Here is a 26,229-nt window from a genome sequence, read left to right as displayed (position 1 = left end):
AGATGTGACGACAACCTTCCTCACATAGCAAGCTGACTCAGAAGCCAATTAAGTTGGATGAATCCTCTTCAGTTACGATTATCCTGTTGAAATGAGTATGAGCCCATGGGTTGTTCCTGGCGATGTTGAGAAGGACGATGTTTGTTCGGCGGGGAAGCTCCAACGGGCCGCCCGTCGATCCCGCCTTCCACTCCACCATGTTTGCTTACGTAGTGTCTCATCTCGAATGTTGAATGCCAGACTGTCCACAGCTTTCTTCTGTTTGTTGTCTTCTCATGTTATCATCATCTCTATCTAATTCTATGTCTTTCTACGTTAGACACTTCGTTATGGCTTGACGTTTTCGCATGTATACACTCGTCAGACTACATGTAACCGCCCCAACCAATACAAAGTCAATATGCCCCAGACCGACTGAAGCACCCCAGTCAATGCTAGAGGCGTTACTATGTACTTTTCCGTGACAACCATGCATCCATAGACGATAGACTATAGGCTATATACTATATACTATACACTATATACTTATTTATACACAGAGAAAGCGACAAATTGTCGGTGTTGCAGCAGAGGCACGTGACGAGACCTTGAAACGTCTGAGGTTTCAAAGCGTGACTTCTGATTGGCCAGAAGCAAGCCTATACCTAGCCGCCTTCCTCCAGGGACGTTCGTCAAGCATCAACATGCCGCCTCCAGTCAATCGTCCACACCGACTGTCACCATGCTATATGCGCCGGGCTATTGTGCAGTCACAGGCTGCATGGTGCCTACTGGCCAGTCATCTTCATGCCGTTGCACTCTAAGAATAGTACTCCGTTGAAATGGTGTTACTGGTGGATGATCCCAATGTGACGGCCGCATGGTCGCTGACACCCCTGAGGATCTCCCAATACTCTCCGTGCTTCACTATGGCGCTTCTGAAACAGTATGCCTCACACGCTCTCAAAACTCGAGCTGGTCAAGCCCTCTGCGTCATGTGCTTAGGCGAGTCGGACTCGACAGACCGACAAGACTGTCAGGTTGTAATTGTCTTTGTAGCAACACTTCACCCTCAATTCATCACTTTCGGCACTTGACAATACTCTTGCTTTTGAGGCATTGGCAGGTATCCTGTAATGTCTTTTAGCGCAATATGATTCAAGAGTGACCAGAGTTTATTTGAGTGCGACACCACGCAGTACTGCCGATTTGAGTTACCTACGGCCGAATCTCGAGCCCAGAAATGGCAGCTTCGATTACAACATTTAGTGGAAGGAGATGCACCGTGATCCCAAGGACACAATTCTTTACAACCACATCGACGTCGGCTGCGACGGAAACTGGTGGTCTTCCTGACATCTTGTCTTCTGTCATCTTGTCTCCTATCAGTACATCAACCACTCAAGACATACCTAGTACGAGCCTTATTTCAACGCTTGTACAACCGACGGACTCAAACCCCGTATCCAATATCACGTCACTGGTGACCACAGTGGTATCCGCATCTAGTAGTATGTTCTCATTTCTTTATTGATCCTAGAAATGATCGTGGCTAATATCCCATAGCGATTGCCGCTGCAGCGGCAACCTTTTTACCGGCGATAACATCCTCGGGCACTGATCCCTCAGGCACAGACCCCTCGAGCATAGATCCCTCAAGCATAGATCCCTCATCCACACAAACCTCAGACAACAACGCAGGAGATTCCACTGGCAACACATCGAAGAGAAATGTCATTGTGGCTGCGGTTGGTGCCTCTCTAGGTGCTATGGCTGTCGTCGTATTTGTTATTCTTTGTGCATACTTCCGCCGACGTAAACGACGGACATCGACTCAGTTTAATGACAGGGAGAGAGGTCCTGGTACCACGAGACGGTTTTCGGGGGTCACACAGATGCTTGATAGGTTCAGATCAGGACCTGTAACAGCATTTATACCAGCTGTTGTCGGCAAAGTTCGAACAGTTTTAGCAATGGTCCAAAATATTCGATTTACGAACCGAAACACAGATAACAACACACTTGAGCAAACGCAGTCTGACTCAAGAAGAGGATTCTCCGTTGGTCGTCCGATTCCACGAGAGAATTCAATGGAAAGATCAAACGTATTCTCGGCTCCACAGACAGTGTCACAACCCAACCCATTCTCGGATCCTCCTACGAACAATGTAGTAGGAAACCGAAACAACACTCGGCCAGAGAATCCATTTGCCGATCCCGCAGATCCATTCTCTCATACGGATTATGAAGATGAAATTTCATTTCCAATGCCACTGACTATACGGAACGGCGTCGTGGAGGACGACGATATTGATGACAACGTCAACGGCGTTGATAATAGAGCCCGTCATAGTGCACGAAGCACACTCAGCGGCTCAACTCTCAACATACCCAGTAATCGTGCTTCATCGCCTCTGGTGCACGAATTTTATTCTCGACCGTTGACTTGGAAGTCATTGGATCGAAAATCGATGAAAACCGAAGATCGAAGTAGTACCTATAGCGACCCCTTTGATCTGGAGAGACCGCCTACGATTCACTCTTCGGCATATCCGACACCCATGGTGGAACGACAAAAGTCTCAAAAAGGGGGATATTTCCCGGAGATGAACTTCAATTTCACACCATATGCTTCGTGAAATGGATGATATTATATAAACGAATACGCTCTGATGCCCCGAACTTGTTATGTGTACATATCAATCGTTTTGCTTCATGTCATTATGCCTTGTATGGGACCAGGGGGAGTGGCGTTTTGATGACATTCATATTTTGCATATCTTGTTTTGATCTTTTTCACTTTGCCCTAGAGGTTTGATACCAATCTGCTACATCATTTAAAACGCTGCTTCTATCCTTAAAGCTGTGTACCTTACTACCTGATACTTCATATCGATACTTAGTAATGACGCAAAGTCATAATATAAGTCGTTGTCGAGCCTGTTATACATAAGAAAGTACATAGGAAAGAAGCGTGTAAGAAGCCGGAGGATCATTCATCTCAAGTCACCTTATATTCACTAGAGAGAGCCAAGTTCGAGAGTATAGAACAATGATGGAAAGACACATGTAAAACGATATCGGGGTATGTATTTGCGACCTAGATAGACCATTTTATCTTAGAAAGATTTCATTTTGTTTCATTTCTCTTTTTTGTACTTCTTAAAACAAAACAAAAACCCCAAATGCAAAGAATTTCCGATCCCGCCGTCGTTAAAAAATAAGATGATAAGAGGTTTTTTTACCCAGATGACAAGAAAGTTCTAGCTTTCTTCGCGACCTTCTTCATTTGGGTTTTCTTGAAAATGACGAAAGTAAATTTGCCATAGTGTAACTGCATCATAGGTAAACACTAATGGGTCTTTACTTTGTGTATCTTGTTTCCCACCTCGCTCGAACTCTCCCACTCTCTCACGCAACCGAGTTCACCCGACAGATTTACTCCTGGGCTTCCTCCTCACCAATCAAAGCATTTCGCTTGGCGAGGATACGCTCCTGTCGTCGCTCACGGGCGGCCTTGGTCTTAGCACGCTTAGCGTCCATCTCTTCCTTGAGGACACGCTCACGCTGCTTCTCGGCCTTGGCCTTGTGGATCTGTTTTCAGAATGTCAATACATGTGCTCGACCCTAAATTATAACCGCCAGAAATAAAGGTAGGACTAACGTGTTCAACGAGAGCACGCTTGTGCTTGAAGGTGTTACCCTTGCTCAAGTGGTAGAGCTCGTGGTAGAGGTGCTTGTCGATCTTGCCAGAGGCACGGTACTTGACGAGGAGACGGCGGAGAACACGCTGGCGACGCATCCAGAGGACTTGGCTGTAGGGAAAACAGTATTAGAGATCGCCTCCTCTCAAATTATCCCCCGACACTGTAGAGTGTCGAGTCTCCTCCAATAGAAAAACATACCTTGGCATACGAGCGTCCTTGGTACCCTTACGCTTACCCAAACCACGGTGTCTGCCCATTCGGCGAGCGGCATTGAGTTCACGGGCACGGGCGCGAGAGTGCATGGTGACGGGCTTGCGGATGATCAAGCCATCGCTGACCAACTTGCGGACAGTTTGGCGGGAGTTGGCGTTGGAGATTTCGCTCATCTCATTGGGATCGAGCCAGACCTTGCGCTTACCGCAGCCGATCACGGACGCCGCAAGGCGCTTCTGGGTGGTGAGGTTGACCCTATACAGAGAAAAAGAATCAGTCTCGCCGGTTCTTCAAAAGGATTCCTCGAGAAAAATGTTGGAGCCATCGATTTCATCAAGTTTATCGACTTATCGACGGAAATGTATCGGTTGAAGAATCGTGGACAACAGTGTTCGTCGTGAGGATTGTTTTCCTGGAGATACTCACATCTTGATGTCGGCGTGTCGACGGTCGTTTGGCGTAAAAAGTTTGTCGGTCGGATCGATTGACTGCGGGCGATTTCAGTGAGGGAGTTTGAGGATAGCCTTGGATGGAGCGGGTGCTGCTTAGGTAATTGCTAAGCGAACCGCAAAAGCATCCACTTTAGGGCTTCAACCCCACCCGCTAGACTGTTTTGGGACTACCTCAAGGAGTCCTATGCTTCACGAATCAATCATTGTGAGTGAGTAATTCTTACTCATACCATCAAGGAAGAGGATATACTGTATTTAGATTTTCTCTAGATGGTTTCATACAGTCCTACAAAAGAGTCAGGGCTGATCGCTATGGTTGATTGACAATCACACTTTTTCACGTCCAAATATGGCTTAGTCCAATATCTTCCACCAATCATATGTCCTTTTGCATATCGAAAATGGTCCTTAAGCTGGTCGATATTGATAGAAACTGAACTTTTGCCTTTATAACTATGTAAAAGATTATACATTCATCAGAGTCACATCACTCAGCCCCAAAACTGTCCTCTCCTAAGTCAATCCTTCCTATACTCCATAATTCCCGTTCATCCTCTACCTCGTCGTTGGACAGGCCTAAACCACCCTGGCCACCCTCTGCTTCTCGTCGTTCGCGGGCCTGAGTAGCTAGTCGTAGAGCAACACGCTTGAAGTAGTCCGAAATACTTCGTTTGGGGCCTGCTGGCAGTTCCGCACCCGGCCCAGCCATATACTTATCGAATACAGCACTCTCGGATTCCACCACGTCAAATATCGCAAGGAAAGCAGCTTCGGCGGCAAGCTTCACAGGAATAGTTGGATCACGGACGCTGCTGAAGATGGGTGGCACGAGTTGTGCTAGGTGTGGCCTAGTATACTCGGGATGAAGGCGGCTAATGGTGCGCAAGACAACAAGAGCGAGACGCCTAGTATCTGCTGGATGACCGGAGGGTATCACTGATGCAAGGCTCTCGAAGACAGTCTTTGTCGACTCGAAGCTCTTGCTCTCGCTCTCAGCAAGAATGTATTTTCCAGCTGCTAGGACACTGTTATCGGATACGTAGGGCTGTAGTAGGTTAGCACTTGTAGTCAGCAGTTTCAAGGAATTAATCACATACATCCGAGTTTGCAACTCCTTGGCAAATCACCGACGGCGTCTCAGTCGCGAAGTTCTCCAGCAGCATCTTTGGAGCCTCCACAAGAAGAGCGTTCAAGCCCAGGATAGAAGCATGAGAAAAGTTTGTAGTCAACACACGAGATCTATACGCCCAAGTCAGGATGATTTCTCGATTTTGTGATAGGAAATGCACATACTTAATCAGTGGCACGGCTGTACCAACGGGCAGGTTCTTCACCAGTGCACCAAGCAATTTGGCGTTGGTCGTGGCCATTGCATCTGTATAAGTGTCAGAAGCTTCGTTCTTGTCTAAACGAGCTGCAATGTCATACCTGTACGATCGCTACTATCGTCATCTATAAGACCTAGTACTGCATTTCTTGATGCCTCGCTCATGCTACCACCCGCCTTGTCCACAACCTCGAGAAGTGCCTTCATCATGGCGTTCTTAACTCCATCATCGTCTGTCTTGGAGCCAGTAACCAATTCTGCAAGCGAATTAGCAACAACATCAATAAAAATGCATTTAAGCAGAACATACCCGCAACTAGAGGATCCACACGAGGTGTAAGGGTAATCAAGATACCCAAACCCTTGGCAGCCCGGTTTCGTAAAGTCTCGCTGGTGGTGTCTGCCAAACCCCTGGCGAAAGTTCGCTGGAGTTGAGGCAAGAAAGGCTTGACAGCTAGTGGTATCTTCTCTAAAAGCTTGTTGAGTGCATAAAAGACTGCCGCTTTGATATCCACAGATCTCTCAGAAACAACACGAATAAGCGGACCTGTGATTTGAGTGACGAATGGTTTGAGAGAATCTGCTGCCGTCCTGTCAATGATATCTGCAATAGCCAGTGCAGCCTGCGTTCGCTGTTCCGTATTTCCATTGAGTAAACCCTGAAGGAAGATAGGGAAAATTGCCATGATACCCTTGGGCAAACTGAAACCTGGAAGAGGAGCGCCAGAAACACCGACTTGCCTCAAGGTTTGACGTGTAGAAACCACCAACAGTTCCATTTCTTCTTTACGCATGTGCGATGTCAATTGGCTAAGCGCAGACCAAGAAGCCTTGACAACACTCTTATCCCTGTCGTCAAACGAAATGAGGAACACGCGAATAAGGTCTTGGTGGTATCTGGAATAATCGATCTCAGCATCGGAGAAGAATTTGGCTAAGCGTTCAGAAGCGTTTGCTCGTCGGCGGTGATCGTCATGTTTCATTAATGTCATCATAGCGTTCATCGCAACGTTCAAACCATCAAACTCATCAACAGATAGGAGGATGGTATCGAATGAGGAGCTGAATTCTGCTCGAAGTTCCTCGTCCTGAGTCGATATCATTTCGTCCATGAGGGCATTGAGTATCGCGGGTAGGCGACGGTTCATCGCTGAGCTAGCCACTTCTGCCAGAGATGCGAGTGCTCTTGCATTGAAGATAGTGATAGGAGATACAAGCAGTGTGGGGATCAGGTTAGGGAGAATAATGTTAGAACGTGTGGTTTCGGTAAGCAGAGTAAGAAGAGCAGATAAAGCCTGCTCAGCGTCTTCCTCATTCCTAAGAAGAGATAGAAGATATGGCAATACTTGATCAACTGCCTTCTTGCCCAGAATACGTTGTAAGGCATCAAACGCTTCAGCTGCAGCCTCTCTGACCTCCCCATCACTATCAACCAGGGCAACCCGCACAATGGAGATGAGAACTTTCTCGTAGTCTTCCAAGGCCTCTGGAGACGCTGATGTAATCAATTCACGAAGTGCAATACAGATACCTTGTCTGGCATCTACGTCGGTTGATGTTCTGAGTCCATCCTCAAGTGAAGGCAACAAAGTGGCCAGAACGCTTTCACCAGCTTTCTTGATGAGGTCTCCCAGAGCATTGCCCGCAATAACCTTCTGTTCCATGTTGGATGATCCAAGGCGGCGAATGATGAGTTGCGTGAGAGTGGGAACCAATTCCTTAAGTGTTCTAGGAGTGGCAACAAGGGCTTTCCAGACTGTGATTGCTGCGCTTCGTACCAAACCAGATGTGTCGCAGCGACAAATATAGAGAGCAGATAACACCTTGTTTCGTTTCTCTTCTCCGAGAATGGCAAGCAAGGATTGGCCAGCCTGAGCCGCACCTTCCTCTTGTTCCTCCGCATCGACCTTGTTGGTAATACCGGTAAGGTTGAATAAGAGGTCTCCAACGAGTTCGACTGAGCTAAGTCTGATTCTGTGGCTGTCGTCTGCCAAACCACGCTCTAATTCAGGTAAAAGAAGATCAATGGCCTTGGAGGAGAAGTTCTTAACCAAGAGACGACCTGCTCGCAACGCTGTCTCACGGATCGCCTCGATATCATCGGCCAGACCCGCCAAAATGGGGGGGATAATCTTGTTGAGATAAGTGGCGAAACTGTTACCGAAACAAGCTGGCAAGAAAATGAATAATGACATGAAACCTTCTCTGACAGATGGCTTGGAACTGGAGACATTCTGTAAGATAGTTGGCAAGGTTTCTTCGAGGCGGGTTGTTCCGAGGCCAGCAAGAACCTCCGACAGAGCTTGCGCAGATCCCAATCGGTCGCCTGCTCCGGTGTCCGATTTGAGGGTGGCCATGAGACTTGGGATGAGATCTGGAAGTGCGTCTTCTCCCAATTTTTCGATGAGAGATCCAAGAGCCTTGGAAGCGGTGGCTCGTGTAGTGGGAACAGGGTCCACTATTGCCAGACGCAAGCCAGCAACCAGAATGGGCAAGTGAGAAATAAGGTCCTTTCTCTCGGTCAGATGGGCAAGACTGCCGATGATCTGAGCAGCTTTGCGTTTTGTGTTTGATCGATCGCTGAGTCCACGCTCCAATATACGAACAACAAGAGCAAGCGAAGGGGCATCCAGATAATGGACAAATGATACTTTGATGAGCGAGTCCAATGCTTCGTCCGTGTATTTTGTGGGATCGCTAAGAGCTTTGAGAAGAATTCCAACCAGGCTTTTTACTTCTGGATTGCTGATGACCTCACCGAAACGCTGCAAGCTGCGGTTGGCCGCGTTGCGGACCTCTTTGTGGCTGTCATTCAGCACGACAGTGAGTGGAGGAATGATATCCGGCAAACTGATTGCAAGTTGCTGAGGATCGAGATATGCCATTGCACCTAGAAGGTCACAAGCACCCTTTTTGCTACGCCATTGTGTGTCATCAAGACCTTCTAGAAGTGTCGGAAGGATTTGCTTAACACCATAGGAACTCAAACTTGCAACGCAGGTTTTTGAAGCGTCAAGGCAGGCATCTCTCACATCAATACTAGGGTCACCAAAGCTTGTCAGCAAATGGGGCACGATTTGAATCACGTAAGGTTCAAAGACCCTTCCAAGCACAGCAGAGAAGAGCTCATAAGCCAAAAGAGCTCCTTGACGTTGGTTCGGATCCTTCTTATTGTCAAGGGCATCTGTGAGAGATGACATGATACGATATTTTCGGAGAGCTGTAATGCCTCTGCCTTGGACAATACCAGCGAGTCCATACGCTGCTCCACGTCGCGATGCATACTTTTTGGACTGGAGAAGTTGCTCTAGTAGTTGGCTGATGTAGCCCTCGGTTTCAGTTGGACCGGATAATCTGATCAAGGGAGGAAGACACCCAGCCACTGCAGATTGCACCATCTCCGATGGCGTGGGAAGAGCGGCAAGTAATTTCTTGATGACTGTATCCAAGCGTGAGTCCTTGGATTTCAGATGTCTTGCTAACGATCCATAAAGTACGATGACTGACTCATTGAGCCAGTCAGAGCTTTCAGTGGCCTTGTCGGAAGTTTCGAGAGTCATTTCGAACAACGTCATTAGTTCTTCGACTCTTTCTTGTCCTCGCTGCTCGATAACCAATCTACCGCTATCTGCCATTTGCTCTCTGACCAGGGCGTTTTTGTCGATCAAGGGTCCATTCTCTATCAAGAATTTCATGAATGACACAATTCGATCTTTCTCAAAAAGTGTTGTCATCGCTTTGAAGGTCAGAGCTATACCACTTCTAATTTCCCAAGAGTCCGTTACGTCAGCTTTCAAGGGCATTCCATATTTGTCTTTGCCAGGAGCCTTGGGCTTGACTTCATCCGAGTATCTAGACTGCAAGCCAGAAAGAACAACCTCGAATGTTGAGGGGTTTAGCTCGACAGAATGGGCAAGAGCTCGAGCCGCAGCACCTCGAAGCTGGCCGTCCTTGGCATCCAGATACTTAAGAATCTTCAAATACGATGATTCGTCAACGTCAAGAGCGTTGTCTTCCCAGATAGCCTCCGCAATCTCCGCATTCTCCTCCACCTGATCATGGCAACATAACCAGATATGTTCGGAGAAATCAAGGTCAGTTAAATCGATCTCAGCTTCAATTGCTTGTAGAACAGCGGTCCGAACTGACACATCTGGTGCAATGGCACCCTCAAAAAGAACTTCGAGTTCTTCTGGTGAAATGTTTTGAGAAATGCATCTGCAGAGATCAAACAGCGTATCCTTAACCAATTTATAATGCTGCGAATACTTGTGCAGCGACATAATGAGATGCTGAAGGACCTCACTACGGGGCAGCCTAGTGTCGGAGAAGGAAGAAGAGTGAAATGACAGAAACTCTAGTGACAAAAGAACTTGTTCTCCGCCATCCTCCCCTTTCTGTTCCTCGATACCATCTCGAGTCAATACTAAGGCTATCAATGGCAAGAGGTAGGCGAGTGACGTTGGTTCGAAGGGTAATTGTTCAGAAGTAAAGCGTAATCTGTATAGAATTCTTGTGACGAGGTCTCCTAGTGGTTCGGCTTCTAGATCAGGAGATAGATTAGTATTGCCTATTGCTCGAAGGGTCGCGACTCCAATAAACGGTCGTAGTAGGCCAAGTCTCGAAGAAAGCTTCTCCGCGCAAGCAATGTACGCTTTCGAAACGGCATCACCCACAAAAAGGCCGGCATTAAGACGTGCTAGAGAAAGAAGAGTTGTAATCGCAGTGTTGATCCATCCGTCGGTGTCAGTTGGTGGTCCGGTGGCAAGCCCACGAACAATCACACAGCCTCGTTCAATCCTCTTGATTTCAGAGAGCACAGTTTCACGGATTTTAGCTTCTTTCTCCAATTGTGCCTTGACCTTCTGTTGCTCGTCTGCCGTGAGCTTCTTCTTGGGTTGTCCCGTCTTTTGTGCAATCTGTGCTCGGAGCTCCTCTTCCCATTTCAATGTGTCATAGTCCTTGATGTTCTTGTTTGACAATGGTTGGGTGGCTTTTGTGTTAAGCACATCCACAAAAGTTGTGCCTTCTGGTGTGCGTGTGATTGCAGCATCGGTAGGCGTAAATTTGGAGATTCGATCACTTGCTAGATCCTCGCTGATTATCTTAACGATACGCGGTATCATCGCGTCCGGGGCAACGAAAGCTAGATCTGCTGCTGCGCTTCCAACAGCATCACTTGCATGTGGGATCTTTGACTGCACAGGGTCCTCCGATACCTGTATGAGCTGCTGGATAGAGTCTTCGGAGTGATCGGATACAAGTTTTCCAGGATCTAGGCCCGTCTTTAAGCAGAGGTCAATCCAGGATACTCTAGGTATCAGTTCCTGGCGGCAGAGGACAAGGAGTCTAATCATCTGATCTTTAAGCGCTGTTTGGACATCATCTGAAAATGGCTCCGAGCCGGATGCACTGGGACATATGGCTTTTACTACAAAGTGAAGTAGATCTCGGCTTCCATGGCCTGCAGCTACTGCACCAGATTCCTTGTCAGCAACTGACAAGGCAAGGACCCAAGCCCATAATGCATTAACAATAACACTTCCCACTGTCGTAGCATCATCCAGGTATACCTTTGTCAAAGCCTGGCAAGCCTCGTCTTTGATCTTTCGAGGGACGCTTGGGCTAGCGATTGTGAAAATAAACGCCTGACCCCATGCGCCTTTACTTGCTGCATCATAGGTACGCAACATAGAGCCATTTGCGACTGTCGCAAGCGCCCTTACTTTCCATCGGAAGTCTTCTTCTGTGGTCAACTTGCTATAAACCTTTGGATTTAACAAGAATGACGGCTTTGGTGTCATTGAAGCCGATTGCTGAATGATAGTTTTCCATTCTGATTTTGCAGTCGCCTGCGAATCTTTCAACAGACCGCACAGAGAAATATAACCATAAGCAGCAGAAACCAGGCCACTCTGGGCAGATGGAAGAGGATTGGCAACAGATTCTGTGAATGAATCTTTTACTTTAGTGAGGACAGACTCAATCAGTTTTTGGCTCAATGGGCTAGTCAACTTTCCTAAATCGGTGTTCCAGAATAAGTCCGCAATATGAAGTTGCCAGAGTCTACGGAAAGGCACACGTTTATCCGCAGATGCCTTTGCAATAGCCGCGATCGTCTCATCTTTGACGGATACTTCAGAATCAATTAGATAAGCCAGATGTTTGCATATAGCTTTGACTTCTGATAAGAGGGCAATTTCGCTCGACTCCTTGGCACCCACTGTAACCAAATGTGTGACCACCTCTAGAGATATGGTCTTGTAGCAAGGGATTGCCGATAACACGTCAGCATACGAGGCACGTTGGTCAGCATTCGAGATTTTCCCAGTCTTCAATGGCCCTAGAATCTCGTTGGCCACCTTCAGAAGAGGTTCCTCGGTCTTGCATTTAGATATCAGAGCTTGGAATGACTGTGTGGCACCCTGTCTAATGATCGCATTCGTGGATTTTAGACTGGACAAAAGAGGCTTAGATAGGCGTGCATTGACGGGCTCGGAAAGATCGATTTCGGCTGAGAGAGACGAGCAGAGAGGTGGAATTATGCCGTTGAGTATAATCTCAGGAGACCTCAGTACAGATTTTTCTAGCGTTGGGACGATATCGGCCAGAACATCGTCATAGGTGACGAATGATGCAAAAAAGTCCGATAGCCCATTTGCTATATGTGGAGGCACTTGACTTCGCGAACCCAGTATCTCCTTAGTATAGAAAACCAATATCGACTTCTTTAAACCAGCCAAGACGTCTTTCCTTGCCGCAAGACGTGCACAAACTCCGGAGATTACGCCAATGAAGGGTGCGTTTTTCTGCGCCGAAGTACCCGTAGTGAGCTTTGAAACCGACTCACGTATCGCGTCCTCGCCTAAACTCCGTGACGTAAAAATAGCCCTCAACGCACGACGGGTTATTCGAAGAGCAGATTGTCGCACTGTTGGTCTCGATGTCTCTCCCAAACACAATTCTAAGACGTTCGCATTGGCAGATATAACGTCCAGAACAGCACCTATAGGAGCCTCGATATTGCTTAGGTGTTGGAGAAGAATACAGCACCACTCGACGAGGACAAAGGCAGATGCGGCAGAAAGACTAGGTTTCGCGCATTCCTTCTGTAATCTTGCGGCCAAGTACTTAGTATCCCGCTCGGTTATAGATTTCAAGATCGTGCGAAGGCATTGCTGTACGGCTAATCGAGAGTTTCGGTCGACGTATAACGGATATGTTTGAATGAGGAGATCGAGGATAGGTTTACTGTTCTCTTCTGACAGGACGTCTCCTACGTAAAGATACGTCAGTAGGCTATACCCAGCGTCAGATTTGTGAAGTGATTGCCTTACCGTTCTTTTCTCGGATTGACTGGAGAGCTCGCATGCGACGAGCAGACGAGCTTGACAAAACAACGCTCGCGAGGGTCTCCAGATCCCCGTTGCGTATAGCATCCCATTTCAATTCATCCATTTTGGGATGGCAATAACATGTCGAGCTGAATTGAAGTAGGGCTGGTAACTCGGATAGTTCAGCGTTGTCCCGCACTTGTGTCATAAAAAGATTTTGAGGTTTATTGTGGGGAGCTTCCTTCCGTTGCCCGCACCACTCCTGCCCACAACCCTCAAGGTACAAAGAAGTCAGCGATCCTCGACCTTCATCTTTTTTACTTTCTTCTCGAATTGTCACTTGATCGGGTATATTTCTTCATGGCTAGGTTTTATTGTGTCTTGTCATAGTCTGATATTTGGTTAGGTCTCGTCTTGTGCGTTTCGGTGTTGGAACACTACATATAAAAGAATCCACCCGATTAAAAATGCCTCCCAACAAGAGGAAAAAGAAGCCAGCATCAAACCCGGCCAGAGGGTTCGCTACTGTCTCAGTGCCTTCAAAGCCGAAAGCAGCAGAATCAAGTGTGGTATCTTCAACGGTAGAATCTTCAGTAGTTGTATCGGAAGACGAAAAAGCATCGAAACCATCAGAGGCTCAACAACCCCAACCTGACAGTTCCAAGGATCAGAGTCTGCAAAATCTTTCGCCAGAGGAGCTTGAAAAGCACTTTGAAGAAGCAGAACTTCAGATTCTGGTTGACAAATATGCATGGAAGTCTAAAAACGAAGCCATTCGCCAAGTATCTAGATTTGAGACCGAGCGTCGGGTGCTGAGGTCTCAAGCTAATGTCCTGAGTTTAAACGAGTGGATACCCCAGGAGATACAAGATCAGATCCTAGCTCTTACTCAGATAGAGCAAGACCATCTTGAAACTCCTCCTGAAAGGGACTTAGACGCTGGCAAAGAGGAGGAATTGATTACCAGACTCTGGACATTGAAAGATGCAATCCGAGGACTTGGATTCTCAGACACCCGAATAGATTCATTGCTGAAATATATCATCACTTACTACTCCGGGTTCTCAAACAATTCCAAAAGTGTAAATTGGAATCTTGAGGAATCCTTGGATTGGTTGGCATTACAATGCGCCCCTACTGAGCTGGATCCATATGACAAGAAGAAGGACCCGTTGTGGACACCCGAAGATGCCACTTCTTCATTCATCAGCAGTGAATACCCTATTTCCCGACCACTTTGTTCCAAAGGTTCGACTAATTCCTTCTCTAGGTGGAAAGGGAAAATCACCTTCGAATGCGCCACTTGTAGTCCCTGATGAAAATACGCGGAACAAGCCAGTGCCCAGCCACCCAATCATTGATACGACCGAGCCATACCTCAGCGATGAATCCGATAGCTCTCTCGATCCGGAAGACTTTGCTGACGAATATGTCTCTTTAAATACTCGAGTGTATCAGTTATGCCCTCAACTGTTCGATCAGAATTCAGGAGGTGGTAGTAAAAAAGCACGACCCAAGGCCATTAAAGATGTTTCTGACCCGAGAGTCAAGAAACTTCGACTGAAAATAGCTAAAATCGAAAGTGACATCCTCTTTGACCATCACGCGGCAGAAATTATGTGGAGAGAGAAATTAAACGATTTGTGGAGAGAGTCTGCATTCGTTCGTGAGAAGGAACGAGCAATCTCTGTTCCGAAGACTAAGCCTCAGAAGGAGCCACAACCTACTGTATCTGAAGATACAGGTGAATTTGTCATGGTAGAAGCTTCTGAATCCGGTGACGAAGCTCTTTTAGGTGGTATCTTCACGGAAGATGTAAATGATGAGCCTCTCCTGGTCCAGGATACTACCGACAGTAACATAACCATACGCAACTTTGGAGTATCGGTTGGCGGCGTTGAACCTGACAAACTATTGCAAGAAGTATGCAAAGCTAGGTAAGCTATTCTGCAAAGAATTTCACATGATGCTTGTTACCAGAACCGATATTAATCATATATTTTAGAGACCCTGGTTCAAAAATCGTCTGGAAAGATCTGACCGTCGCTTCCTTCTCTAATCGAAATGCGGTCGAAATAAAGTGGTCCAAACCACAGGAAGAACCATTACTAGTATCGATTGAGGGAATAACTATCAAAAGCAATGCATTCACTGTGTTTGCCTCTATGGATGCTATTGCTGCCTCTAAAAAGGAGCAAGCAAAGGGTTATATCTCTACTCTTGCGCTCTTGCTTGTTTCCGGATCAGGTTCGAGTACGAAAGAGAATAAAGCTTACATGAGGCTTCCAAACGTGTGGAGGGATCTTTACAAAGAATTTTCTGAGTTGAGAAAGGGGCAAGAGGATGAATCCGATAAGCAGACAATTCGATACCTGAAGAAGCTGATTGAAGAGAACCACGGCAAATTTGAACAGGATGTGGTTTTATCAGACAATTTCAGAAGAAGGAATGGCAACACCAAACAACATCTCTCAGGAAAAGCTGAACCAACAACCCCAAAGGTCAATGCCGATGGCCTGAGAAATTTGTGGGAAGAAAAATCAACCACACCCTCCTTTCAGCATATGGCGGAATCTCGGAAGAATTTGCCAGTATGGGCATATAAGCAGGAGATTCTGGATACCTTGGCAGATCACCAAGCTGTCATCATTTGTAGTGAAACTGGAAGTGGTAAAAGCACTCAAATCCCATCGTTCATCATGGAGAATGAGCTTGCAAACGGCCGTGAGTGCAAGGTGTTTGTTACAGAGCCTCGTCGAATTTCAGCTATATCTCTAGCTCGGCGTGTAAGTGAAGAACTCGGCGAAAGACATCAAGATCTAGGAACGAATAGGTCTTTGGTGGGATTTGCCATCAGATTGGAAAGCAAGATTAGTCAAAGTACGAGATTGATATTCGCGTGCGTCTGCTCCCTCCTACCTTTACATATTGAGATACTAATCCGGTTCAAAGTACCACTGGAGTTGTTGTTCGCATGTTGGAACGGCCAAATGAACTGCAAGATGTTTCACATATCGTACTTGATGAGGTGCACGAAAGAAGCATTGATAGCGACTTTCTATTGATTGTTCTTCGACGGTTGTTAGCTCAAAGACCAGATCTCAAAGTAGTGCTCATGTCTGCCACTGTAGATGCCAAAAAATTTGCAGACTACTTGGGTGGTGCGCCGGTACTCAACATTCCTGGAAGAACATTTCCCGTGCAAGTCAGATATCTTGAGGACGCTATTAACATGACGAAATATCGACTAGACGATTCACACCCGGGTTCTACTATCATTGACGAGGATGAAGAGGATAATTTGTCTGATGAAGGATTAACTGATGAGATGAGTCGAGGTTTGAGGGCAACATTGGAAGGTTATCCGTCCCAGACCAGGGATACAGTTCTGAAATTTGACGAATATCGGCTCGACTACCGCTTGATTACTAAACTCTTGACAACCATTGCAACGAGACAAGACTTGACTCAATACAGCAAGGCAATTCTGGTCTTCTTACCAGGTTTAGCAGAGATCCGTAGGCTCCATGATGAGATCAGCTCTGATCCAACATTCAATCAAGGGTGGATCATCCACACGCTCCATTCGTCTATTGCGAGCGAGGATCAGGAAAAAGCCTTCCTCGTACCGCCTGAGGGAACTAGGAAGATTGTGATTGCCACTAACATTGCCGAAACTGGTATTACGATTCCAGATATCACAGCTGTGATTGATGCTGGAAAGGAGAAAGTCATGAGGTAATCATTTCGCTATCCGTATTGTTCGGTGAATTTATCTGACAAGTTTATAAGATTTGATGAGAAACGCCAACTATCACGGCTAGTGGAGTCGTTCATATCTCGCGCCAATGCAAAGCAGCGTCGTGGACGAGCTGGACGTGTTCAAAAGGGAATATGTTTCCATCTCTTCACAAAATACCGATATGATAATAAGGTACGTATCACGAGGGTATTTATGCAAGCCGGCACTGACAGGCTGGTATAGCTACCGGAGCAACAAACTCCCGAAATGCTCAGGCTTTCGCTTCAGGACTTGGTTCTTCGTGTCAAGATATGCAATTTGGGAGAGGTTGAAAACACTCTTCTCGAAGCATTGGACCCACCATCTTCGAAGAATATACGCAGGGCCATTGAATCTTTAAAAGAAGTCAAGGCACTTACGAGTGCTGAAGGCTTGACTGCCTTGGGAAAGCAACTTGCGAAGCTTCCATTAGACGTATGGCTGGGCAAACTGATAATCTACGGTGCCATTTTCAAGTGTCTGGATGCTTGTGTCAGCATTGCGGCTATCTTATCATCAAAGTCGCCATTTGTGAACACACTTGGTTCGAATTCCCAGCGAGATGCCGCCCGCCTATCGTTCAAAAGAGGTACATCTCCTGTTGTATTTTTCTTTGGCATTTATCACTAATAAGTTCTAGGTGACTCCGACCTATTGACTATTTACAATGCTTATCTCGCCTGGAAAAGGATTCGGGAAACTCCTGGGGTAAATGAATATTCATTCTGCCGGAAGAACTTCCTTAGTCCTCAAACCTTGGTGAACATTGAAGACGTCAAGACGCAGCTGCTTGTTAGTATTGTTGATGCGGGAGTGCTAAAGCTAGAGCCGGAGGAGCAGACTGCTCTTCGAAGGTTTGTCATCCAAAGAGACCAGACACAGGGAGCATACACTGACTCAAATCGCAGGGCCCGAGTAACTGGCCGCAACCGACAATTCTTCGTCATCCCGGAACGGGTAAATGTCAACAGCACAAACGATGTGATAGTCAACTCGGTTATTGCATGGAGCTTCTATCCTAAACTTGTGATACGCGAAGGAAAAGGATGGCGCAATGTGGCCAACAATCAGAACATATCGCTTCATCCGACATCCGTTAACAAACATGTGGATTCGTCTGTACAATGGTTGTCGTATTACCATATCATGCAGACTCGTAACAGATTTTATAACGCGCATGAGACCAGCGCGGTGGAAACCTTTGCTGTCGCCTTACTATGTGGTGATCTCGAGTTCAAGGTACGTGAATAGCATTATCTATGTTGATATATCTACTAACGGAACAATCAGATGTATTCTGGTGTCATTTCAATCGACAACAACCGCATACGGTTTTCTGTCAGAGACTGGAAACAAATGCTCGCATTCAAGAGACTCAGCATTCGAGTCCGCGATATCATGACAGAGATTGTGCGCAATCCACAGAAAATGCTCTCACATCGACAACGGGAATGGATGGAGGTATGGCAGCAGATTTTCTCCGCCAAGGCCGCTAGAGCAATTGAAAAGAAGTAGATTTCGTTCAGTATCATTGCATTATTCTGGATGTGTTCGTTTGAAATGGGCTTGGATCTGCTAGGAAAGGGTATTGGATAGATGGAATGGCTTGGGATGGATAGGGTAAGGCGATTGCATTCGATATATCTACAACAAGTGGGTTTGATGGGTTGGGTTGAAAATCTTCCTATAGATCGGATGAATTTCTGCGTTTTGTTAGACGAAAACAGAGTCGATAATACAATTGTTTTGTTTTTCCTGGTAGAGTGGTAGAGGCCTATCGGGAATTTTCATGGTGATTTGCTGAGCAACATCCATGGATAGCGAGTTAGGTTTCAATATTTCAATGTTAAATCACATGGCCAAGAATATCACTTGGATTGAAACTTGAATACTCTCACAACCTCACTTTTGTGAGATACTCTGTATAAACGAACGGGGTCCAAGCATCAGTTGTTGCCTTGCTATTTCTTGATCTATCTAGGGGCTGGTTCCTCCTAGATCTGTTACAATAGGTCAGTTAATCCGAGTATGTATCCTTAGTTTTCCTCTATAAAGCTCAAGCATTAGACATGTCATACAATAAACCATCGAAATTGAAAACCTCCTGGGCAGCCAGCTGGTAACTACATGAGAAGATTGGCCAATTTTTGAGAAACTAGTTCATCCCTTGGGATGCTAAAGTGTAGACTGTCCTCGCTTTCATTCATACCATTCATTATTTCATTGATCTGCTCAGTCTATGGTTATGATCTATCCAGGTTACACAGATATTGATATACATGGATGTTGCCAGGAGAAATTTCTTTCAAGGTAGAGTTCCTAGGTAGCTAGGGTAGTTCTAGTCACTTAATTTCGCCTATTTTTCTGGAGCTTTTGGCCAAGGATGATATTTTTTGATAGTTTCCAGGTTAAGGACATGTATCAACTTCGGACATGATTGCTAAATAGGTAAATAGGGTCGAGTTATCAGATAGTCAATGGATATCAGGTCGATAGTCACATAACTATAGGCTGACTAGTCATCTAGTAAATCAACCGATGCGACTCAGTCAGCTTTAATTTCTCGATTACCTAAAAAAAAAAAAAAGAAATATTTGTCAATCGTTCCTTGAGATAAGAAACATATGTTTGAGACTAATTCATCTTTTTCATAGGCTAACTTGTCTGATGAACAGCCCAGTGACATAACATATGTATATGTATAAAAACATAGTAGCATCAAGTAATATAGTGGCTCCGGTCTTAATAAACAAGTTAAGTTTTGCACTCACATACAATTTAAGATTCTCTCGGTTTAGCTGATTATGCGAAGACGGGTTGTTGCATCTCAGGGTCTTTTCTTGACGTTGTTGTACATAATCTATATGCGCCGAGGCGAATGGAAAACGAGGGGAGGGGCCCGAGCGGACATGCCTCAGCTCAGCACTTCCAGAGGTTAGTGGTTACAGAGTGCAAGTTAGTTAAAGTTAGTTAACTTATGTATGAAGTAGTCAGTTATGTAATTATGAAACTTTGCGCTTCATGAATTATGAATGGACGGTGAATGATATTTGCCGCTCGCGAATGCAAGGGGATTGAAATGATAGGCTGCCAGTGATTTCGGCGATTGACGATATGGTGTATGAACCATCCATTGTTCTGATAGCCTTTTCGGTTTTGAGGATCTGATTGGAGGGCGTTGGTTCTTCTACAGCTGAAACGTTGAAGAAGTGGAAGAATGAGGAGGGGTAGACTGACTGACGGATCTAGAGCGGTCAGTCAATTACAAGTACGTAGTAGTTAGTATCTCAGTGCTAGTTATTAATCTAGTATGTATGTCATGGTAGTTCAACGAATCAGATCAATCAACTACTAGCGTTGTCGATTTGTAGGCGCCTTCTGAGACAATTTTAATCTCTTATCAGTTTGATGAACGGAAGGAATGAGGATTCGGAAAATTGTGGTGTGATGAGTAAAGCGATTCCACAATAGTCAACTAGTTAACTAACTAGTTAGTTCATATACCGTACTCGGCGAATTCAAACGGGGAAAAAAACTAGAGGAAAAAGCAAAAAGAGGGTTACTAACTAGACAAGCGCGGGGGCCAGCTGGCAATGGTATTTATTTGTAGTAAAGAATGAATGACCATTCGTCCAGCACAAGCGATAGTGAAAGACATACACTGCTGAAAGAAATGAACAAACCATGATGTCGAACCACGACTTACAAGCCTTCAAAAGCCTTCGGAGACCAAAACTTTAGGCTTTACGTACTCCGTATCAAAAGACTTTAGCAGTAAGATACTACTACGAGTAAGAACTAGTAAAGAGGGGTGATGACCTACGTGGTCGTGCTATCCACCAGTCAATCCTGCAACTGGGCGGATACCAAGTGGGGTCCACTAACGAATGTTACTCCAATAATAATGGCGCATCACATACCAAAGGGGACACTAGAGTATGCGCTGTACATCAGGCGAATGTCTTTTTCTGCTTCAACGAATGAAAGAGAACACGCGAAAAGAGAAAAAAGTCACACACAGGGAAAGGTGGAGCTTCCCGTCGGTGGAAACGGGGGACGGGAGCTTGCCGAACCTCCTTTTGTTAGTCTCGATATGGATTAGTGTGTATTGTTCTGTAAAAATACAATACATCGCTTGGTACAGAATGATACATACCACCACTGTGGCGTGTGGACCTCCGTTCGAGAGTTGTTTATTCGCCGAAATTAGATTGCAAATCACGAGTTCTCGGACATGGGACAGGGGATAGTAACAGACTAATTTGTCTTGTAATGAAATACTACCTACTTGAGCACGATCTAGAAGTGAATGTGCCCAAAGATTTGCCATAATGACAAATCTACCTGGTCAGAATATGTACTAACGAAAAGGGTCATCAGAAAGAATAATAGTTCGGAGTATTCCCATTACAGTACATTCATACCTGGCTGTCATAACCGGGATATGTCGGGAGGGAGGGGAAGAAATAATGCTGTCAAAATGTCCGACTCCATTCCTCGGATGCTCATACCAGGAATGTATGGAGTACTCCGTAAGACGTATACAAATGCATGTACGTAGTAGAAGTTTAAAGCTACGAATATTAAGTTAAGATCTCCTTCTATATAGACCTGCCTTTGTATGTAAGATGCAGCTACATGTACGGTAGATTAAACCCGTGCACGAGCGAGTATCTGTAGTATGTAGTACTACGTAGTTGTACATGTTTATCTGCTACATACATACAAGGGGAATGAGATTAGGAACTAGAGTGAGTAACTAAGCATGACACTAATTTGAACCGCTGCGGAGGTAATTACGGGAATGCAATGCGAGGTTAATCTAATTCTACATGCTTGGAATATATATGGTACGGCTTACGGAATACTTTAGATTCTCTAAGGAATGTTCATGCATGTTTTTTGATTGAACCGTGAATGATTACCCTGTAGCGCAACTTTTTCTTGATCACGATGGCTGGTTAGTTAGTTATGTGTTCAGTAATTAACTAAAACATCTGGACTTTGATAGTCGGGCGATATGTGGAAATTAGTTTCCCAGTGTATCTACCTATCAATTCGTTCGATGTCAAAGAAGGGAATCATCAAAGACTAAAACAGAAAAAAACCACGCAGCCAGCCCGCAGCTCGGGCCGGGTACTTGCAGCAGTGCGTAAGCCCTTGCAGCTGCCATGACAAGTGCACTAGGATATATGTATCTGTCCGTGGATTAGAAAATGGGAAATCCTCATATGACCTTGAATGAATGGGGTTTCTCGATATGATTTATTGGATCGAAGTAGTTGGGGTTTGATAAGTGGCGTTGACCACTAAAATGGTTGACCGTATGGCGCCGTCCGGACTTGGTACGTATTTCGTCCCGTTCATGTTGATATTGTTACGATGACACTAGTTATCTATTTTAGTCTAACTTGTACATCCCATCTTTGTTTTATGTTTCGTTCAGACAATTATCTCGAGAAATTACCTGACTCGGTAGAATGTACACAATATACAGCCATCGAGCCGAAGGACAAAGGGAGAAGAAAAGCACGGTCGTCCGATAGGAAAGTATATGAACGTTTCCATCGTTGATTGGACTGACGGAAGATTTGATAAACATTTAGTTCATACAAGTCATGTCAAATGGATACGAAAATTTCACAATCGTATTCCTCCGTATCAAAAGGCATAATATTAGCGAGTCTTATAATGACGCCCCATTACTCCGTACATCCGTCCCCTCTTTTAACGCTTTCTTTTTTTCCATGGTTTTCTGCTCGTATCTTTGTACAGAGGGTCGTTTACGACGTTTTAGATCGACTCAAAAATGAATAGCGGAGCTCGGTCCGCAATGGGAACCTCTGCAACTTAATTTACGAGTACTAAGCACTACGAGCTTAGCTATTAAATTAGTTAGTCAATAGTACATGTGACATTAATAGATTGATTCGCCAGTTTTGACCTCGGATTGGCTACAGGTTTCAAGGATTCGGAGCACGGTTATCCATTCATGAGAGACAAGAGCTTAGTACTTGCTAAAGCACGGAAGCAAGTATGTAACTCGGCACAGCCTTGCATGCCAGATGAGATCAGCAATGTCATGTTACTCCATGATCTTGAAAAGAGTTAATGCATGTAGGTAGCCGAAGCTACTCACATAGACAGGCATGAACGATGCCCTTTTATCTGACATGCATTAATAACATGTTCATCTTGAACGGAAGTTGAGTTTCACTTTGATAGACGGAGGATGCTTCGTGACTTGATGTTTCATATTCAATTGGATTGTTAGTGTATGTAGGTATAATGTAATGTAGGTAAGAACCTTGATGGGAGTGTGTCCGTACCTGCAGGGTTCACTGTTTGTTTCGACCGGTTCTTCCGGTTCGTTGTTTTCTCGTTTGGTGTCAGATGACAGTTAACTGCTAAGTAGCTGTAGGACAAGGGATCTGAGATTGAACATAAAGTCATACAACTGACGCATACGGTGGAATATTGTTTGTTGAGGCTCAATAAGCCATGACATCAAGATTTCGTACATACATACGCAGTACGTGCCTAGTACGACCGATACCAGCCCTAGGTGTTGCATGCTAAGACCATAAGCTAGAATAATAATAATATTGATACATAGTGATAATGTAAAACTCTAAGAGAGATTGTCGAGCTTCGTAGTCCTGCTCATTATTTCAGCTATAGTCAATCTCAAGTGACACAGAGTACGAAATATAGTAGGGTCGGATGTTTCATCTGGCTCGGAACGACCCAAATGTTCGGTCAGTTTGTTTATCAGTCAGCAAGAAATCGAGATCCACACCCGAAGAGAAGGCGGCCATAATGATTCTTATCTCCAGACCGAGCAAGTGACAGCAGAAAAGAACGGTGAGCTGGAAGAAGGGGGGAGTGTCTCCGGCTATGTTACACATACACATGCAACAAGGAGCAAATGACATGACAATATTGGTCTGACCACCTACCATAGCTAGTCATTTCTCATGATGATCATGACCCTCGTTTCAGCGACAAGACTTTTACCTCGACGTGATTAGTTTGGGAAGCAAGGGGGTGGCCAGAAGAAAAAATCCTGCTGGCTGATGGTTACACAAAAGACGGGCGGTTGATAGATAGCTTAGGTGCTCTAGTAGGGAGGTATCACAGCCTTTCGTTTAGAACTAACATATGTATGTCTATGTACTATGTAGCTGTACCTTTTTCTTTTCTTTTTTGCGGGTTTCATGCATATAATAATGTTCCTTGTAAGAGCGGTGAGGAGATAAAAATAAAGAAGACTTAGAAATCGAAGTTGAGAAAAAATGATGGGTTTGTGACTAGTCATATGTGTTTGTATTGGGATAGTCGCCGGGTACCGTAAAGAGCGAGTTGGAGTTAGGGTTTGAGATGGCACGGGTTTCTGGCATCGGCCCATCTGCCACTTGGCTACTACTCAGGTGCGAATAAATCTAGACAATTTATTACGTTCATTGATACAATGATATGTCATATTTGATAGTCGGCTCATGGACACCAAAAATACAAGGACCAGTAGTTAGTGATTGAGTCGATAGTCGGTCGACTATGGATTCGACACTAGCCTCGATGCAAGAGGGAGGCATGGAGAGTACAAGCGACTACGAGGAGACTTTTTTTTTGCAAGTACTTTCGCCTGACTCAATCAGTATGCATCGATAAAAAGTCTAGAATTTCTCGAAAACCCTTCCTGAACCTTCCTCACCGATATTCAGACCAAAAAGCAGGAAAAAAAGCGATTCATGAAAGAAGCAGAGAGAGAAAAGAACGCTAAATAGCATTCTTCTGCGTTGGTCACTTGTGAACCAGTGGCCTCCCTCCTAGGAAGACTCAGCAACAGGGCAAGGCTAGAACAGAACCCTGCTTGGCAGATCCCTGTCACGCCCCACAGGCATGCATACAATACGTACGGAGTACATGATACTAGAGTAGGGTGCTTCCCTGTACGACGAGATAGCGAACAAACGGATAACCCAGTTTGTCTAGTGTATTCTACAGTGCGGAATACTACGTACTTGATAATGGCTTGCTGTTTTGTTTGGAGGTCGACGGAGTTCTTCAAAGATATTGGGACAGCGGCTGGTGAAACAGCCTCAGCTCCGACAATTCAGTTCGATAGGAACATCCAATCCAATCAGAACCAGAAAGTAAACAGAACACATGACTCAAGCGTTCTTCCACTCCGTAGTTACAAAAATAAAAGATCGTGTTTCATCTGATATCCTTACTGTTCAATACGGCCATGTGATTGGGCCCGCGATGATCATCTACATAGTATGTAGCCGCCCGGCCGACGACTCCATACGGTGGACAGAGTTGACATTGACACTGGAACGGTCCGACATATGCCACTGTCAATGTACGCACAGTGCATATCCTCGTGGCTTTATTGCCATCTAGTCAATTCTAAAGATGGTACGAAGTGTGTATCACTATCCATCAAACAGATCTCCAATAGATAGGTGGATAGTTACCCGAATCAGCAAAAACAACCAAAAAGGGAAAAGAAAGACCCCAATGAATTTGATTCCGACTGGTATTTGCTTTTTCTAATCCCTGTCTCCTTTCATGTACAAATCGGTTGTATCTGAATTCTATTCAACCGGCCAATGAGAACGATGAAATGGTAATGTCTCATTTCGTTTGGCTCTTCTTCGAATCAGCGCCGGACTTGCACTGACCGCTGGTTAGTAACCCTGAACGTGGAAACGTAAACAAATATCATTGCCACAGAATGATACATGACATATCCAATAAACGGAGCGAAATGTTCTCAAGCCGATACTACGAATACAAATTCGATTAACCCAGCATATTTGACATTGGATACACCTACGTATATAGATACAGTACTAACAGATTGTAATGCACAATGCGGTGCCTCCGTCGATCAGCCGTCAGCCTAAAATAATCTCTCGTACATCAGACGGAGCTGATGGAAGAGTAAGTCTAAGTGCTAACTGAATGGAGATTGCAGTGGTATTCCGTTATTCCCATTCCTTGCAAAAGAACTACACATGGCAATATACTTGACCAACCAGTAACTACTCTGTACGTCCTGAAGTCCCGTCGTAGTAAGTGGAAGAAAGATCGTGCTACGGGGTGGCCTGGGTACGAGATGGTAATTACATTAATACCGCGTTAGTTCTCCGTAGTATTATTATTGCTCGTACTCCTCCCCTCAACGGAGTTCAACGCCCGAGTAAAAGCCCGATCCAGCCCAGTCCGTTCAAAGCATCCCTACATAACCGTGTAACACGACGTATATTACCCTTCCGCGGAGCTTGTCGTAGCTATCCTGACCGAGGATGTGTCTCATGTGTAGTGGTTGTTTAATTGTAGTATATAATTAACTCTGAAGATGTACGCATTTCCACTTAGAAAATTGTCACGATATGCTTTAAGTTCTGAGTGCTCCTAGTACTGA

The 26,229-nt window shown here is 45.3% G+C and overlaps 3 protein-coding genes across 3 annotated transcripts; 2 read left to right on the top strand and 1 right to left on the bottom strand.

Moving 5' to 3' along the window:
• Nucleotides 1-1,222: 1,222 nt before the first annotated feature.
• On the top strand, nucleotides 1,223-2,618 carry EYB26_005684 (uncharacterized protein; the record flags this gene model as incomplete). The annotated part of the gene is made up of 2 exons (XM_054264967.1): nucleotides 1,223-1,490; nucleotides 1,546-2,618. The coding sequence occupies 2 exons, from the start codon at nucleotides 1,223-1,225 to the stop codon at nucleotides 2,616-2,618; spliced, it is 1,341 nt and encodes a 446-aa protein (XP_054120942.1).
• Nucleotides 2,619-3,417: 799 nt separating this feature from the next.
• Nucleotides 3,418-13,136, bottom strand: EYB26_005683 (uncharacterized protein; the record flags this gene model as incomplete). The annotated part of the gene is made up of 10 exons (XM_054264966.1): nucleotides 3,418-3,573; nucleotides 3,644-3,794; nucleotides 3,885-4,154; nucleotides 4,326-4,387; nucleotides 4,911-5,396; nucleotides 5,449-5,590; nucleotides 5,645-5,726; nucleotides 5,780-5,935; nucleotides 5,989-12,954; nucleotides 13,016-13,136. The coding sequence occupies 10 exons, from the start codon at nucleotides 13,134-13,136 to the stop codon at nucleotides 3,418-3,420; spliced, it is 8,592 nt and encodes a 2,863-aa protein (XP_054120941.1).
• A 343-nt stretch (nucleotides 13,137-13,479) lies between these two features.
• Nucleotides 13,480-18,308, top strand: EYB26_005682 (uncharacterized protein; the record flags this gene model as incomplete). The annotated part of the gene is made up of 9 exons (XM_054264965.1): nucleotides 13,480-14,224; nucleotides 14,283-14,949; nucleotides 15,018-15,911; nucleotides 15,965-16,750; nucleotides 16,805-16,946; nucleotides 16,998-17,382; nucleotides 17,434-17,647; nucleotides 17,702-18,032; nucleotides 18,084-18,308. The coding sequence occupies 9 exons, from the start codon at nucleotides 13,480-13,482 to the stop codon at nucleotides 18,306-18,308; spliced, it is 4,389 nt and encodes a 1,462-aa protein (XP_054120940.1).
• Nucleotides 18,309-26,229: the final 7,921 nt, after the last annotated feature.

Source organism: Talaromyces marneffei, chromosome 4 (assembly GCF_009556855.1).
Source record: "Talaromyces marneffei chromosome 4, complete sequence".
In the NCBI taxonomy this organism is placed as follows: domain Eukaryota; kingdom Fungi; phylum Ascomycota; class Eurotiomycetes; order Eurotiales; family Trichocomaceae; genus Talaromyces; species Talaromyces marneffei.
This window is presented reverse-complemented; position numbering and strand designations above follow the sequence as displayed.